This window comes from Bombyx mandarina, chromosome 20, assembly GCF_030267445.1.
Source record: "Bombyx mandarina strain Sakado chromosome 20, ASM3026744v2".
Lineage (NCBI taxonomy): Eukaryota > Metazoa > Arthropoda > Insecta > Lepidoptera > Bombycidae > Bombyx > Bombyx mandarina.
Window position 1 is genome coordinate 1,857,966 of NC_143226.1, and position 19,328 is coordinate 1,877,293.

Genomic DNA, 19,328 nt, shown 5'->3' on the forward strand with positions numbered 1-19,328 from the left:
ATTGTATTTTCATTGTAAAAGAACTTATGTGTGAAAACCCTGGCTTAACGCCGACATATAAGTTGAATCATACAAACTGCCAACCACTATTGATCGCAAAATTCCCTTGAGTTAAAATACGCCATCTACTGGATAGTTATTACATTATGGTTTTTCATTTTGTGAAACGTCAAACAACAAAACCCTTTTTCATTGAAAACGAATATAATAAGTAAAATAATAATAATAGTAGTACCCATAAAGTAGAAGTAATAATTGAAATAAATAATTTGTAAAATAAAAAAATTAAGACAATTAGTTTAGTATTTCTACTTGGCAACAGATGGCGGCGATAAGCAATCTTTCAATCAAATTTAGGAACATCTAGTAATTTATTATGTACATGTAATTTATATCATTCGTTCAATTATAATCGCTTTTATTATTAGTACATATTCAATTAAATATATCCCAAATAATCGCATTCAGTTATCAGATTTAAATCACTTTTAAAGTAAACAGTTACTCACCATATTTACCACATAAGTAGGTAGTGAATATAATTATATTTTAGATTAAGAATAATTTGCACTGGCATCTACTATACAAAATGACCACAGAAATTGGAATTTATCATTGGAAACTTGGCGATGTTGCTCTAGCAAGAATGTGCAGAAAAGTTTACACCAAAGTGAAAGTTATCAAAGATCATAAAGGATTATTTTATGACGATAAAGGTAAATTATAACTTATTTGCCTATTGCTCGCAAAGTACAATTTTACAAATAAGTTACAGTGTGGAAATGTTCAATTCTTACAATTTTGTAGCTAATACCCAATGATGTTATAGTAAAAAATAACATCATTGCTAATACCGTAATTTGTTACAAAATTGTCTGAACAACTGGGTAACAAATATATTTCAGAATACAAAATTGCATTCGGATTCTCTTCAGCAATTTACATTTCATGATTTTGGCAATGTCATACAAAGCGCAAAAATAAATTAAATAAAAAAATGTGTAATATCTATTCGTAAAATTAATAAGAATTGCGACAACTAGCGCCATCTGCCACATTCAGTAGTAAACTATTAAAACAATAGCAGTGTTTATAGTATGTATCTATTTTTTGTTTTCAATTTACGTAAATACTATGTTATTGTTATACACAAGAAAAACGTATCTTGTTACGCCTGTACTACGTATAACGTATTTATTAGGAAAAAAACTTTTTTTTATTCATCACAATAAAAAAAATTAAAAACAATTTACAGCGTTAGGAATCTTCGGAAGTGAAGATGGTAATATAACCGTGAATTGGGAACTCTGTTACTATGTGGAGACTTGTACAACTAAGCAAAGGCTATGGTTACCATACACATGCATGTTTCTCGCTGAACGTTCAAGACCTTTCTATGGACCTGCTGATAAAACACCAAAGAAGATATCTCCTGAGAAGACCCCTAGAAAGGTAAAAATTTAATGTAACAGATTTTCTGCTAGGCAACTAAAGTTTACCTTATGTTAATAAAATGATTATCCTGTATTATTTTAAACTATCTAATTAAAATATGGGCAAGGCTGTTTAGAAGTAAACCATAATACTAATAAACCTATTGTAACACTCATCATACGATGATTAAGCAATTTAAGTAAGATATAATAACTTTATTAAAAGAGAAGTATCATAATGAAGAAGCTAGCTTGTGTGAGCAGTTTTGGAACACTTAATGCTATGCTTATCATAATCATTATCTACAGCTCTTTCATATCTACTGCTGGAAATAGACCTCGTCTGTTTCGATCGCTCATTATTCTCATCCAAATCTGCCCCTGTCATTGGCCTTGCATGCTATAGAACTTCGACATCCCTACACCTAATGTCGGCCACTTTTCCATCACTGCCTTAGTCTATCTATTATCATTTCGTGAATATTGACTATCTGGCAACTTAAAAAATAGAAATCATAAGATTTGAACTTGACAGCTCAGAAGATAAACTGCTGGACCACAAGTTCTCATCTACAAATTATCATTTTTGCAATGCTTTTTTTATGAATTATTATTATTCCAGAGAAAGCTAAAGGAAGACCATACATTGCCTCTCGGAGTCAGACCTCACAAACTGAAGGAACCAGATTTGAACACAACATATGACATCACACATGTACCACTAAAGCAAGGAAAATGCGAGAACGCTTTTAAAGAATTTGTGCGTAGAGGAAAAGAAATGATTTTTGATGAATATTTTTACATTTTGCAAAGTAACAATCGTACTGATAGAGACACGTTAGATTATTTGTTGAACATTGATGCTAGTACAGAGGATAAATATGAGACGGTACTGAAAAATGTAGCTACGGAGAAAGAGATAGAGAACTACTTACATCAGTGCTGGAGGTACAATTACGTACGTAAATCAGAAAGTAAAGAAGTAATTGAGAGTACTGTAAGTATATATTAGAATTCATTTTATTACTTATTATGATAATTCTTAAATGAAAAAAAACCTTGAATGTATTAGTAGTATGCTATTTGAGTCTCAAACAAATTGAATCGAATAAGCAAAAAAATCTATGCTGTCGTGTGGTTATTAGTTATAAAATTTATAGTTAGCATATTGTCTAATTTGGTCCCAAATGATGTAAAGAAGTTGCATTTTTAAATAATATTTTATAGTGATAATAGCTTACTTAAAAAAAAATTTTATTGCCCCTGTAGGCAGACGAGCATACGGCCCACCTGATGGTGAGTGGTTACCGTCGCCCATGGACCTCAGCAATGCCAGGGGCAGAGCCAAGCCGCTGCCTACTGAAACTTACTCTTTTACATAGAGCATAGATTCTCAGATCATCATAATTTGTAATGAGTCAGTAACCACTGCTGCCTGGCCTGACACAAACACAAAGCATGCATGTTAAAGTTCGTCAATAAAAATAAATATATCTATATTCACAGCATACATCTCCAACAAAACCCCAAATAACGATTCATATATCATGGTGCTTGGTTTGCGGGAAGAAGGAGAAGCTACGTGAATGTCCTAACTGCCCTTCATCTTTCCACATGCCGTGCAGGAGGGAGTGGCTTGTTAATATACTACGTATGTATTAAGTGAAGTTTACAACGGTAATGACTGCATAATTCTGAAGAATTATGAATTGTGCATTCCATTTCTAGTAACGCTGATTGTATATTATATTTTTAAAAGAGTAAGAAAGAAAGACAGCAATAAATTGCGTATTTGAACAGAAATATTTAATTTAAAATAATTGTTAAAAAAAGTATAAAAGTTTTTTTTATTGCTTAGATGGGTGGACGAGCTCACAGCCCATCTGGTGTTAAATGGTTACTGGAACCCGTAGACATCTACAACGTAAATGCGCCACCCACCTTGAGATATACGTTCTAAGATCTCAGTATAGTTACAACGGCTGCCCCATCCTTCAAACCGAAACGCATTACTGCTTCACGGCAGAAATAGGCTGGGCGGTGGTACCTACCTACCCGCCCGGACGCACAAGAGGTCCTACCACCAGTAATTACGCACATTATAATTTTGCAGGTTTGATTTTTATTACACGTTTATTACATGTTATTCCTTCACTGTGGAAGTCAATCGTGTACATTTGTTGAGTACGTATTTCATTAGAAAAATTGGTACCCGCCTGCGGGATTCGAACACCGGTGCATCGCTCAACACGAATGCACCGCACCTTTAGACCACGACGACTTTATACATAGAAGTTTTTTTTTTTGTACTACACTTAGTATACATATCACATCACATATGGTGGATAGCATATTATTACCTTCCACCAATATGCTCTCTATGGCTTCAAGTAATGACGTCAGGGGGCTTTCATCCATTAAAATAAAATTTAACTACATTATGAATGTTAAACACACAGATCGCAAGAACCCACCACAAAAGCCCTCAAAGCAAACGACATTGGTTGAAAAGATTTTATCGAGTACTCGCACAATTTGTACCGTTAAGAAAGAGAAGGAAAATACCGAACTGTGCCCCAGTTGCATGTGGGGGCCACGGGTTGGGTAAGTGGATTTTTTTTACCTAGTATGTGTCGATGTTGTTGACCACTTGTGCAAGTTCATTGCATACTGGATATTATCTTCTTGCCATTATTTACTGTGAGGGGTCGGCGCAGCATATCCTCTTATTATGCTACATAAGGATTTGGCACGATTCTTAGGACCAGCCTTCTGTCTGACATCAATCTTCTTGGGTCATATCTGTAGTAGTACATTGCAACATGCCATTGGGAGAACCTTTTTCTGTTTCTTCTTTTGGTATATTTGTTCTGTATTTCTGTCTTGGGGTTTCTTTTTTCTACCTATGCTGATAGCCTTGAGAGGCTATATCAACTTCGCCCTAACGTGTAGGTGTGCTCACGGGGCTCAAACTGGACTGTTGCTAACACTGGCCCTAGCAAGAGCAGTGCTTCGCAGAATCTACCACCAGATCGGAAACGCGACCCACTGAGATGATGCAGCGAGAAATTCAGTGGGCTGTGTCTATGGGCTAATTCGCTCGTCGAGCCCTTCGTCGCAAGCGACGGGTTCGGCGAGGACGGTGACCGGTGCTTGCGGTACCTAAAGGCACCGTTAATGGATTGGGAGGATCTGTAATGACGTGTTTTGGTCGACGTCGACTGTTTACCATTCAGTCTACAGGATCGGGTATGTAATTCCCAGCGGCCACGACAAGAGGATTCTCATTTCGTGCCGCCTTCTCAAAGTGGCACAATGATGCCAACTGTAGATACTTACTGACTGAGTCTTGGTGGTTTTGGTTCATTATTTGCATATTATTCTTTCCAATATTTACACAAAATAGTTAGATTTACAAATAATAAATAGATAATAAAGCTCAAAATATGATCTAGCACCACTAAATGACAGTTAGCGATCGTAGTGTGCTGGTATGATACTCAGAGAAAACAATTGCTCATTCTCTGATGAATCCCTTATTTGCTGTTTACGACAGCTGTGGAAAGAGGGTGTTCCATCATCTTCTCTTCATCTATGCTCCTTCGCAGTTATGATGACGTAGTGTGGCACAAATTGGGGTCATGTCCGTGGTGGCCAGCCCGCGTCTTGACTCCGGGCTCGACACCCTCCTGTCTCCTCTCTCGCAGTCACACCCCACACCAGTGGCCTCTCAGATATTATGGTAAGTTTAATCTACTAATCAAACAGGTTGCTTAGCTCAATATGAACTCATCTGATGTTACCACCATTGTCAGCATAAACAACAATAGAAAGGTCAACTATGAGACAGTCTCTTTAAGTCCCACTCATCAAACCGGATTACTGTAAGAGGCAAGATGCTACTGGTACATCAACTACTTACACTCAAGCCCGATCATTTGTCCGTAAAATTTTATTGGCTACCCACAAACAAGCTAAATAATTGAAGTGTCCGTAGCAGATGCGGCTATAGGAGTCTGCTCGTGAAAAACATTGCCAATGTCAAGACACCGCCATTGGCATGTTTGAAAACGATTAATAACACGTCAATCCACTTTCACAGCAACTTGACAACGGATAGTAGAGGTAAGGGAGAATTAATGGCTACAAATTGGTGGTGGGAATATTAGTAGTTAAATTTGAATTGCTTGCTGCTTTTTCTTTATTGCTAAGCTAATATAGTTCAAAGTTCAATTGGGGTAAACAAAGAGAAAATGTATCGAGCTGGTGTGGTTGATCGGTACATCAGGAGGATCATAAGGAGACAGATGTTGCCATTTGGGACTGGTATTGGATATGTCGTTAGCCTGATTCAGACTTTGCGATATTCCCTGGATTCCATGACAGATACGGCTGTCTTTGGTTGGGATTTATTTTTATTTATTGCTTAGATGGGTGGACGAGCTCACATCACAGCCCACCTGGTGGTGAGTGGTCACTGGAGCCCATAGATAACTACAACATAAATGCGCCACCCACCTTGAGATATATGTTCTAATATCTCGGTATAGTTACGACTACCCCATCCTTCAAACCGAAACGCATTACTGTTTCAGGGTAGAAATAGGCGGAGTGGTGGTACCTACCCGTGCGGACTCACAAGAGTTCCTACCACCTGTATAAAAAACGTCTTATAATCCCGTCCCACCCTGCATATTTCTGGCGCGAAACAGTAACGCGCTCCGATTTTGAGGGTGGAGCAGTTTAATGGGTGTGCTATTAAAATGCAAATGAAGCTTTGGCGTCACGTCCCAATGCTCACATTTGAGTGTCCACGGGATATCTTATAAATCAGTGGTCGGGGAACTTTTTTAATTATTACCCCAAAATATTTTTGTGTAAGTTGATATTACCCCATAGCGAAGAACAAAAATAACGAAATCGCTTCTTTTTAGCATCTTTCATATTATAACCCCCGTGATAATTTTGAAAAGAAAACAATAACTAAAAATTTAATTTAAACATCATTTGTTCAATTTATCAATGTAATACAAAACGCTAATAATAGTTAATAAATATTTAATATACCTTTGAGGAAAAAAAACGCCCTATAGAAAATATAAGTAAATGATAATTTCTTGTTTTGCGTTTGAAATCACGATTCTATAGAAGTTTCACTTCAATATATACTTTTTACTCACAAAAGTTTCATTTTTACCACCCAAAATTTCATTTTACCCCATTTGGGGTAATGTACCCTGGTTCCCCGACCTTTTTTTTCCTATGCTGATAGCCTTGAGAGGCTATTTCAGCTTCGCCATAACGTTTGTAGGTGAGCTCGCGGGGCTCAAACCGGAGAGTTGCTAACACTGACCCTAGCAAGAGCAGTGCTTCGCAGAATCTACCACCGGATTTTAAACGCGACCCACTGAGAAGATCCGGCGAGAAACTCAGTGGGCTGTGTCTGTGGGTTAATTCGCTCGTCGAGCCCTTCGTCGCAAGCGACGGGTTCGACGAGGACGGTGACCAGGTTCCCCGACCGCTGTTATAAATGGGTGGATTGTTAGCTGCAAAATTCCCTCGAATACCAACTATAATGGGTTATGCACTCTAGGCACTGAGAACTACTCGTGGGGGGACGCGTCGCGCATGTGCCTCTTCCTGCCGGGTCACACTGCGGCATTGGACTCGCAACAGCAAGATTTGCGTCAAGCAGTCCTCGACGCGTGCGATGATTACATTTCTGTGTACCTCACTTAAAATATGATCAGCTTGGGGCCTTTACACGCAGCCTCTCGTCCTAACAGTATGCGATTCAATATTGAACATCTCCGTGTAGACCAGGGGTCGGCAACCTTTTGAGTCGGATAAGCCAAAAATGTCAATTTTCAATATATCAAAGTTTTTAAAGAGTCACAAAATGTTTTCTTGGCAACATTAAATAGTGCTTGCATAAATAATTTTTTTTATAAAAAAAACGAATCTAATTGTTAATATGAAAAATATTTATTTTTATATAAGTAGTGTTTTTTACAAAAAATCAATACATATAATAAAATTAGATAATATATATGGTATTATTAGATAATCACCTATTATTAAAGTAAAAAATGAAAACAAACATTTACTTTTTACAACAATGGGCTGAGAGATAGAAATGGTGGCCAATCCTAGTGAGTCGATTTAAAAAAAATTTTTTTTTTTTTTTTGTAAGTTAAATAATATTTGCGTATGGAACTAAAGAGTCGTATTATCGCAGGTTGCCGACCCCTGGTGTAGACGGAACTTAATAATTGAACACAAAACGGTTCAATCGTGCGAGACTCACATAGGGATGTCACGTGACACGTGAGACCGTATTTCACAAATCTTGAACTCCAGCCAGTAAGCCAGAATGGTTTTGCAGTCTCAGATTTGTTATTTCTCGTCTTTATGTTCAAGATCATTATGTTGAGATGATCTTACGGCGATTGTTGCTTGCGAAAGTAACATTTGATTTCTCATCACGAAAGAAGAAACGAATTAACTAGAAAGTCAAGAGGATTTTATGGGAAAATTTGAGATGTCATACGATTTTCTTTTTGTTTTTGTTTTTTTTTTTAAATATTTAATCTCTTAATGTTTCTGCATGTCTGAATTACATTTGAACTCCGAACATCACAGAAAACGAAATTTTATTCTAATCACTTCATTTGCAGACAGGCATTTCTTTTTTTTTAAATATTGTAACGTATTCTTTTAATTTACAATTATTATTATTTTTATTAAATCCAAATTATACTCGTATTTATGACTGCTGTAAAACAATTAGGATAATGCTATAAATACAGAATAAAAGAACTACTTATCATTTTTTTATCGATACGTGACTTCAATCACAATAGCCGGTCGACTACCTATGATAATTTGAAGATCAAAGTATTTTTATCACCAAGATTATTTTGTTGTTTTTATCGAGTAGGTACTTATTGAGAAGGTGCTTATTTTGGATACAGACCAAGCACGTGACTTATTCATCAAACTACAGCTCACAGTTAATAAAGCTCTACTTTTTTTTGTTGCATGTATGGGTGGACGAGCTCACAGCCCACCTGGTGTTAAGTGGTTACTGGAGCCCATAGACATCCACAACGTAAATACGCCACCCACCTTAAGATATAAGGTCTAAGGTCTCAAGTATAGTTAGTCACAAAGGCTGCCCCACCCTTCAAACCGAAACTCATTACTGCTTCACGGTAGAAATAGGCAGGGCGGTGGTACCTACCCGCGCGGACTCGAGAGGTCCTACCACCAGTAAATACGCAAATTATAATTTTTGCGGGTTGATTTTTATTACACGATGTTATTGCTTCACCGTGGAAGTCAATCGTGAACATTTGTTGAGTACGTATTTCATTAGAAAAATTGGTACCCGCCTGCGGGATTCGAACATCGTTGCATCGCTTCAACACGAATGCACCGGACGTCTTATCCTTTAGGCCACGACGACTTCAAGAATCTAAATTGTGATTAAATCGAGGCGGGGAAAGGCTATTTGTTTTAAGCGACATTTCGCTTAATTCGCGACATTTATCTTTGTAAGGAAAGGTTTTATTTGGTAATAGCATCAACAGTTCGATGTTTCTAATTGAACTTCAATTAAGTTTATTCCATTCAAATAGATGAAGATTTTTTTTTTATTATGATATTTTTTTCAAATGAAAATTTGAAAAAAATAGCTGAAAAGCTTTAGGAAATGACTGCTGTAAATTTGAAAAAATGTCGCCAATAAAAAAACCAAATAACCCGTCACCCCTCGATATAATTAATATTCAGTTGTTTGCTAATTAAATACGTACATACACACGATCCGCTGCCAAATGCTGTATGGGTTTAAGTTCTGTAGTCATTAGAACTTCCATAACATACCTACTTGTATTTATTAAAGAATCCAAGGTACCTAAGTAAAATAATAAACTAAATGGCGTTGACCATTTTGTTAACTATAAAAGTTAGTTATTTTGCTGTTCATTTGCGTTTAAATCTTAAAAAATCATTTGAATATCGAATAAACCTTTTAATAATCGATTAAAAGTGTTTTTTTTTTAAATACGCTATTAAATATATGGCAATAAGCCTTTTATCAAAAGGATTATATCAATATTTTGATTTAAATTGACTTAGTGCTAACTTTTCATTTAGATAAAAGTTATCCACAAGATAATTACAATGTGACTTAATATGAAAATGCGACAATTAAATTGGTTTACTCAAACATCTGTATTAGGTACATATTTTAAGAACAAGAATATTTTATTTTAAATTAAATTAATCAGTTTTTAATAAAAATTTTACAAAAATGTACCAATGTATTTTTATTAACATCTCGCAACCTTATTTTTGTATAATAAAGGCATAAAATTGAATACACACGACTTCAACCATTCAAATTGAACTTCAAATTGGAATGGTCCTTGTACACTTCATACGCGATAGAAGTTAAATCTCCGCCTAAACCAGGGGTTCCCAAACCTCTTTTGTCTACTGCCCACTTTGAAAAATTTTTTTTTTATCGCCCCCATTTTTTCACATACCTAAAAACCACTATAGTGAGAGTTTAGTCTGTACCTAAGAGTCCTCTTGGATGAAATTACAAATCGCCTCCCAAGCTTCTTCACAACGCTCCCATTTTTTTTTCTGGGTTGTTACCGCCCCCCTTAAGGGCTGCAGTGCCCACAAGGGGGCGTTATCGCCCACTTTGGGAAAGGCTGGCCTAAACTTATTTTTTCTTGTCTTCTTTTTTGCCTTCTTTTGTTAATGTTTTAGTCTTTTGGGTCTCTTACAAATATATCGCACATACGGTGATATAACATCACGTATGCAAAATATGTAATTTTTCAGGAGAAGCTTTCGAAAATTCAACATCTTAATACAATTTTAAAGTTTTTCTCGACTAAAGAAATAAAATGATAATATTTAAACTACAACTTTACACTTTATATTATTAAAAGCAAACATCCCACAAATAAATATGAATAAATGGATTATCTCAAACTCTGTTCAGTTTTAAGAAGAATCGCATAAGTGACATTATAGCACCGTATGTGCGATATTCATTCGCGGTATCTTCGGTTTTCTCGTCTTTCTCAGAGTCTACTATAGTAGGGGAGCCCAAGCGGAGATTTCGGGATTTACTAAAGCGCGGCAGATTAATATACAGGGGGATACCTTGTACCCGTTTGAGTGCCTCCACCACATATGAGCCCCATATATAAGGCCGCGCGTCAAGGATAAAGGATAAGATTATTAAAAAACTAGCGACCCGCCCTCGCTTCGCTTCGGAAACATTAAAACACACATGAAACCAAAAAAAAAAAAATAAAAAAAAAAAAAAGTAGCCTATGTTCATCAGGGACAATGTCGGCTTCTAATGGAAAAAAAATTTTTCAAATCGGTCCAGTAGTTTCGGAGCCTATTCGAAACAAACAAACAAACAAATCTTTCCTCTTTATAATATTAGTATAGAAAATCGATCGTCACAAAATCTCGAGCGCATCAGATTAAGGTATGGTGAGTTAATGACATGTTAAAAAATGTATATTGCACCAATCTGACAATTTGAGACTAGATATTCCGGCCCTCTACTATTGGAAATCAACATCATTACTTCAGTGCGCCACGTAGGGAACCGGTGTAATCTACATGGCATTCAAAGGATAAATGTTACATTATATACAGGGTAAATATCTACTGGTGGTAGGACCTCTTGTGAGTCCGCGCGGGTAGGTACCACCACTCCGCCTATTTCTGCCGTGAAGCAGTAATGCGTTTCGGTTTGAAGGGCGGGGCGGCCGTTGTAACTATACTTGAGAGACCTTAGAACTTATATCTCAAGGTGGGTGGCGCATTTACGTCGTAGATGTCTATGGGTTCCAGTAACCACTTCACACCGGGTGGGCTGTAAGCCTGTCCACCCATCTAAGCAATAAAAAAAAAATGATGCCCCTTGAATTTCATGTCGTAAACTATCCCTTTATGCATCTAAGCGTGTACAAAATAATATCAATGTTTCACAACTGCCAGCCTTCCGCGATGGCCTTATTTTATATGTGTATCGAGACATGAAGTCTGGCTTGACGGAAAGGAATATTCTTCTTCTACTTCTTGTCAGCCCACAGACGTCCACGGCTGGACATAGGCTTCTCCCAAGCCTCGCCACAAAGACCGATCCTGCGGTCATTGAACATTACTCCAACGTAATTTATTTGGACGGGGTGGGGGTAAAACGATGATAAGTATATGCGTTCCGTTAGCCGTTTATCAGGCTGACGAGCATGAGCACTCGTGAACATCACTTATGACCTACAAATTTCAAAACCGTCCTTCCTATTAATGGACCAACACATTTATAGTCGTTCAAAAAAATTTAAACAAACCGATTAAATTTAGACAATTTTATTCATCACTTAATAAAAAATAATACTTTTTACATTTTTATAACAACAACATTTCGCAAAAGCATTCTAAACTTATCTGTCATTGTGATACATGATATTATTGTACTTAAGTTAAAAAAAAAAACATTTAACAACTGCACATCGTTCGGTAACGTAAAGTTATCGCCATGTCATTGTCATGATAATAAATTTTATCTTGACAATGACAATGCATGATCACAGTGGAATGTTCCATCATCCTATTCTTGTCGCGAAGCAGTCCTCAATTCCAGCACGAAAAATTAGATGATCTTAAGATGTATTCACACTGTGATAACTGGGCTATGTATGGTAACTGCTTAACGCCTTCAAACGAGGCTTACGGAATGCAATCAGATGTAGGCAGTGGCTTGGTTGGCACTGGCATTGCTAATGTTTATGAGCGATGGTAACCATTCACCATCAGGCCGTATGCTCGTCTGATTACATGGGCAATAAACAAAAAAAAATCACCAAATGGTTCAAAGATGACGTCACAATAATAGGTGTTTTTTTTTGTTTCTTTCAAATAATGATTCTAAATAAAATTTCACTGGTATTAGGCACAATGCAATCTAGTTTAAATCACTCGTCATTTGAAGATAACATAAACAAAAAATGTTATTGCTTATTTTAATATATTAAAACTTTTCTAATCTTTTCGCTAATAAAATAGGCAATCAGACAATAACTATCTATAATATTATACAAAGAAATAAAATTGAAATGTTTACTAATTGTAATATCAAAAGAACAGCTCTTTAACAAATGCATCTAAAGTAAATACGGTATATACTTATAATATTTCTGTCTGTTTGTTTGTTTCCACAAATCCCGGGAAACGGCTAAAACAAATTCGACAGATAGATATTAACTAGCAGATTTTATAAAGAATAACTTAGGCTACTTTTATTTAAAAATGTAGTTCTAGGGTTCCATGGAAAAATTATAGATCATGTAATTTTGAATAAAATGTTAACTTAAAGTAATATTATAGGCTTTATTAAATCGATGCCTCCAATGAACACTACGCTAACTCCAAATTCGTAGATTTACAGGAGGAGCGTTTAAACGAAAAAAGTTGATAAAATCTTTAATAGTGCAGATAAATTTGAGTCGACTATTATCAAAGCCGGCAATGTGACTTTTGGATAATTATTGGTAAATCAGAAAAACGAATTATTGACTTTGTATTCCATTGGCAGTCACAAAACTCTTCTGAACGACATCTTAGATAAATAACAGGTTAAGTATTATTAACCTTTATTTAACGCAGGTTTTGAACCGTATTCTTTGAAGGAGACGATTATATTCTCAAATCAATCTGTATTGAAATATCAATAAATTTTTTTTTGTCCAAATGCACAGATTGCCACCTTTGATAATAGACGACTCATTTATGTTTTTTTTGTGTAACTAGCTGATTTACTCTTGCTTCGAACTCCATCAATAATGATTAATTGTAATACTTTTAACATAGTGATTTGCAAGAAAAACGAAAATTTCGAAATTTTTGAGTTAGAGTAGTGTTCATTGGAGGCATCGAAATTAAAACAATGATTCAATCACTTTTTGTGGAACATTAATTGATATTTCACTGATATAAATATTCTAATAATTCGAACTTTAATCCACAACGAACTAAATAAAAAAACAACGTATGACGTCACGAGACTTATCGTTTTATATCCGTGTATGATCTGTGGTTGGCTCGCCGCAAATATTGACCACAACTGACGTCACTCATCGCGAACTACAGTCGGGTTGTCGTAAATCAACGCGGCACTTTTGAAAAATTAGAACCTTCCGGTTTCCCATTTATTCGTGTTGTGACAATAACACCGGACAATTCAACTAATCAAAGTCAAAAGTATTCGACATGAACCAACAATCGTATTAAAACTCCACTATTGGTACAAAAATAGCAAATTAAATCTATCCTTGAGGTCCATTAGTCAAGGCTTAAATCTAAAAATCAAATAATATTTAGCGTAAAATTAGAACTAACAGCATCTATGTAACATAAAATATTTTGACATATCGCACATACAGAGCTATAATGACACTTATACGATTCTTGTTAAAATGAAAATCCATTTTTAATAGTTACTAGTGGACCCGGCGAACTTTGTTCCGCCATACGGTTTGCTTCAAACACATCAACCGGTCAACTTCAAAATTCTACTATAATTAACCATAGAATATATAACGTTTAGCTGTCAGTTGCGTTTTGTTATTCCATATCAGTTGCGTTTTGTTATACCACGTTTTATGTCGCGTCCCACGGGAACGTTATAAAAAGCATCCTATGTCCTTCTCCTGGTTTTACGCTACCTCCTCACCAATTTTCAGCCAAATCAGTTCAGCCGTTCCTGAGTTATAAACAGTGTAACTAACACGACTTTCTTTTATATATATATATTTGTGACGTGTTTGTTTCTACTGATTCTCTTCCCCCAACTTATGCAATAAAAATAAAAATTCTTTAGTCAAGAAGAACATCTTATAATTGAATTGAATTAAGAACATCTTAGAATTCAACATCTTATAATTGTAATAAGATGTTGAATTTTCAAATTCTTCACCTGAAAAATTACATAATTTGCTTAAGTGACGTTATAGCACTGTGTGTGCGATATATGAATTACGAGCTGTTTTAAAAGGTCATCTTTGAAACTGTACAGACGCCTCGCATTCGTGAGACACGAATTTTTCTCGATTCGTCAAACACGGATTTGGTTCTCATTTCAAAATACATCAGTGTGCATAGTGCGAGTTTTTTAACGTTCTCGATAGCGTAAAAGTTAACTCAGTGGAGTTGGAACGTTTGCCTACGTTTGCGGCTAGGGGCGCTGTTCCAACTGCATAAGAATTTGAGTTAACTTTTACGCTATCGAGAACGTTAAAAAACGCACACATTCGATACTCCTTGTCGAGTCACTCGAATTACTACGATAATAACACGCAGTCCTGCGTATATTTCCAGAAAAAAAAAACTTCAATCTCTTTTTTTTTTAATTCTCATTTACAGCTTTACCCTTCGACTGGCATGTACGTCACCGGTGTCCTACGTGCCAACAAAAGGAATTATGTCGATTTCTCTCTTCGCTCTTCTTACTAAGACGCCGCTTGCGACGAAGGACTCGACGAGTAAATTAACCCACAAACACAGCCCACTGAGTTTCTGGCCGGATCTTCTCAGTGGGTCGCGTTTCCGATCCGGTTGTAGATTCTGCGAAGCACTTCAGCTTGTTAGGGCCGGTGTTAGCAACGTCATCAGGTTTGAGCCCCTGCGAGCTCACCTATACGTTAGGGCGAAGCTGAAGTAGCCTCTAAAGGCTATCAGCATAGGTAGGAGAAAAAAAAAGACGCCGGAATATCTAGTAGAATCTGAGAAAGACAAATCCAAAGGTACTTAGAATAAATCTATATATAATAGACCTAAAAGACTAAAACATACATTAAACAATGAAATAAGGCAAAAATAGGCAAATATAATAGGGCCTCTAGTAACAGAAATCGACATCATTACTTCAGTACAGCACCGCAGGGCAGTCAAAGGGTTTAAGAATCCATAATTATATGATCTGATAATTATATGTTACTTAACATAAAAAAGTTATTTCCGATCGTAATGATTTTTAAATGATCTGGTATGAGTAAGATAAAATTACTTGCATTAATTATAATGTATCAGCAAAATCAGCTGACGCGCGACATATAACGGTCACAAAGAAACGCGGGGTCGACCACTGACTTTGTCATTCATTGCGGGTTAAAGAAATGAACGTACTAAGACTATACTATAGATATATTTATTTATATATAGCACCTTTAGAATTAAAGTGCTTTAATCCAAAATTCTTGTTTTTTGGTAAACGCCAAAAATGTAATTGAAGAATTGTAGTCTTTCCAATTTTGATTTTAATACTTTAAGCCTTAAAACTCATACCTTAAAGCTTAAAGTATGCGCTTGATTTAGAAGGGGGCGGAAAGTGTAGCTTGTCTTTTCTAGACTAAAATTCAAATTTAATTTTATAATCTATGAGAAAAAATACATGTTTATAAGTCGCTCAAAGTATAGAATTCATTTTCTTAAACTTTTTGGTTAAGCTAATTCAATTCTAAAGGTGCGATATATTTATCTTTTCTGAATTAAATGTTGTTATCAATTTAACGTGTAACACTCGCGTAGTGTTCGCTTACCGCCAGAATAATAATTACGTGTAGGCGTAAAGAGTTTATGTCTGAAAAAGTATTTTCTTCTCGATAATGCCTACAGGTAACGTCATCCTTGACGAAGGTAGCTCAGAGTAAGCAGAATAGTTCGTATATACAACAAACAGTTATACAAATAATAATAAAAAAAATTACGTATACATATTATTTTAGTATTAAAACTATTGATAAAAACATCACAGATATAAGCATTATATATTTTAACATGATCTCATATTCAACACAGTTTATTTACCAGAGACTTTAGATAGATATGTGTAGGGAAATAAAGTCCCGAATAATTAGGCAGATCTGACGAAGACCGACGAATATAGCAACACTCAAAACTCGCTATCGTCAAATTGGATTTTAAAGTTGATTTACGTGTTATTTTCCACCGTAAATGATTCTTTCCGCAATAAATCGTTAATTTTACAACGGATTTACAAAAGACCAGCCAACAATAGTATAATCAGTCATTACTGTAACCGGCGATAAATATTACTCATCGGCTTTTGGAAAGAGACAAACTGCTAATTTATGCTTCGTGGAGACATGAGTCGACTATTATCAAAGCCGGCAATCTGACTTTTGGACAATGATTGGTAAATCAGAAAAACGAATTATTGACTTTGTATTCCATTGGCAGTCACAAAACTCTTCGGAACGACATCTTAGATAAATAACAGGTTAAGTATTAACCTTTATTTAATGCAGGTTTTGAACGGTATTCTTTGAAGGAGACGATTATATTCAAATTAATCTGTATTGACATATCAATAACATTTTTTTGTCCAAATGCACAGATTGCCACCTTTGATAATAAACGACTCACATATCTCTTTCGCACAATAGTTATTTGACGTTTGTCAGTCGTTCTTCAAGTATGGCAGTGTAAAACCCTAATAGATACCGAACTGTTTGTTAGTGTTTCGTGCGACAAAGACAGCGCTCTACGAAGCTACAATTAGCCAATTGTCTCTTTCCAAATGTCGATGTGCAATATTTATCGCCGGATTCTGTACTAAGCATAAGTGCTCGCACGATTAGGTACTACTAACCTGTCTGTTTGTCACGAGGTACCGTACGTGCCAATGTCAAGAATAGGATCGATCGACGGTCCAATACATTAAAATAGATGGGAGGCAAATTTAGCGTTATTGAATTTCACTTCTAAACAAGCTGGTAACACGTATAGATAGGATAGCTTCAAAATAATTTGGGACACTTTCCGCGATTTGCTTATTTGATCGATTCTGATGATTACAGTTCACGGTGAAAAAGTGACACGCTTCGTTATACGACAAAAGGGCGTTCGGCCATGATCGGCTCGGGTCGGAATCGTAGAGCGCTGTCTCGTTCGCACGCCTGTGGTGACGTCACGACAATACGCACGTGAACAACGTACTTAAATTATTATCTTTTCACAATCGTTTACAAGAGTACCTACATCTTGTTCCTAAAGAGGCGACACACTTCAGGTGCCTTTATCGAAACGTATTATCTAAATTGTACCGACACGAAAGATAAAAGTTTTGCATATCGAATTTGTCCTTTTGCCGAATTCTTCAAGTTTTCAAGACGGTATGCTCTTTTAATTATAAACTTAATCACCACGAAACAGGTTTTGGTTTTTTTTTTTTCTTTCTAATATATGTTAATGTAGTTTTGTTCTACGACTATCTTCGTTTTTACTTGTACATTAACAATGTCAACGGCACCGTAATGATTAAATTCGAATAACAAAGATATAGATACACACATTTATAACAAAGCAATTTATGAGTAGTTCGAAAGGACTTTTAGCTAAATTAATATGTGAATCGTGATGCAGTGAAATCACGGAAAGCTGAATAGCCACTAGTGACGTCACATGAGGGTAATCGTAGGCCAATACGACGTCATACGGAATGAGGTTGGCCATCCGACGGAACGCATTGTTCAACCCAGAAAAGTCCGACGGTTTTGAAGATTTTTGATATTATTCATTTCCACATCTTAGTATTTTGTTCGGACTTCGCGAGTTGGAGGCACAATGAAAACTACATTTACGATTTAATCTTGCATTTTTTATTGCCATTCTACATCATTTCCGACGTTTCCAATTCGTTACTGTTTATTATTCGTCGCTATTTAAATATTTTATTAACTACCCTCTATTTTTTTTATTTTTAATAATACAATGACAATTAAAAACGCAAGATTAAACTCTGAATAGTGGTTTTAATAAGACGTGTACAATTTTAAATGATTTCTTTCTTTTCATAAGCCATACATTTCGTACACATAATCTAATAGATGTAATCTAATTGGAAAACTGAAAAAAAGCTTATAGTAGCTGGCTGACTAAGCCCCACTCCTCCCCACTTAATAAAGCTCTCCAGCTCCGCAAAATGACGAGTTTCCAGTTAGATATCCGTCGTGTCATTACTGCAATCCGTCAGATCAACAGTTTCACTGACAGCACTCTCGATTCGCTTTAGTCTAAAATCTACATTACCAACATTCCCATATGTCTATATCACATATCTTTTTTCAAACGTTCGAAGGCTGTTTTTTTTTTTTTGTAAAACCTATCAAATCCGATGTCGCTGTCAAAAATCTGACATTAACCGATGTTGCCGTATTCGAAATAAACACACTGTTGTACTGTGCACAAAAACGAATGAGATTAGCTAAGGTATAATACCTATTATAATATTATTATTATTATTAAAACGTATATATTGTCACGCACATGTGTTTTTTACACACAATGTATTATTATTCGCCGGGACCAACGAAAAGAGCACTCACTGCAAAGAACAGGAACACAATACCACCAATTATTGTAACTGTAAAAGAGGAAAACTTTATTAGTTAACGGGCAACCCAGAGTAAAAAAAATACTACCATTTATGACTATTACAAACGAATGAATGATTTTTTTTTATTGCCCTTGTTGGCCGACGATCGTACGGCCCACCTGATGGTGAGTGGTTACCGTCGCCCATGGACTTCAGCAATGCCAGGAGCAGAGCCAAGCCGCTGCCTACCGCTTAATACTCTCCGCAAGCCTCGTTTGAAGAAGGACATGTCATAGCGCTCGGAAAGCACCGTGTAGGGGATCTCATTCCATAGCCGAATTGAATTGAATGAAAATTTTAGAAAGATGCTTTAATAGTAGAAATGAATAGGTTGCTTTTTACTTCAATAAGTTTTATTGAAGAGCACGGATTATGAGATAAACACGGAAACATGTGCA

The 19,328-nt window shown here is 35.9% G+C and overlaps 2 protein-coding genes across 11 annotated transcripts in view; one reads left to right on the forward strand and one right to left on the reverse strand.

The window, feature by feature from the left end:
• The first annotated feature begins 553 nt into the window (after positions 1 to 553).
• LOC114245099 (uncharacterized) lies at positions 554 to 9,755 on the forward strand. Of its 7 annotated transcripts, none has more exons than XR_016324844.1 (8): positions 554 to 716; positions 1,256 to 1,452; positions 2,056 to 2,430; positions 2,940 to 3,084; positions 3,893 to 4,037; positions 5,042 to 5,175; positions 5,431 to 5,558; positions 7,027 to 7,152. XR_016324844.1 is itself a non-coding variant. In XM_089736147.1 (8 exons), exons 1-7 carry the CDS (start codon positions 590 to 592, stop codon positions 5,541 to 5,543), a joined length of 1,131 nt encoding a protein of 376 aa, XP_089592273.1. In that variant the 5' UTR covers positions 554 to 589; the 3' UTR covers positions 5,544 to 5,558; positions 7,027 to 7,135. The 7 variants fall into 7 exon arrangements, 5 of the variants coding, with proteins under 5 accessions (XP_089592273.1, XP_028032909.2, XP_089592270.1 ...); XR_016324845.1 differs by having other exon boundaries at positions 5,434 to 5,558; XM_089736147.1 differs by having other exon boundaries at positions 5,536 to 5,558; positions 7,027 to 7,135.
• Positions 9,756 to 11,830: 2,075 nt separating this feature from the next.
• LOC114245100 (putative divalent cation/proton antiporter TMEM165) overlaps positions 11,831 to 19,328 on the reverse strand; it is a 48,194-nt gene continuing 40,696 nt past the window's right edge. For all 4 annotated transcript variants that reach the window (XM_028177110.2, XM_089736151.1, XM_028177109.2 and 1 more), the window contains one exon: positions 11,831 to 18,918. In XM_028177110.2, coding sequence (XP_028032911.1) covers positions 18,848 to 18,918 — 71 coding nt within the window. In that variant the 3' untranslated portion in view covers positions 11,831 to 18,847. The remainder of the gene's footprint in view (positions 18,919 to 19,328) is intronic.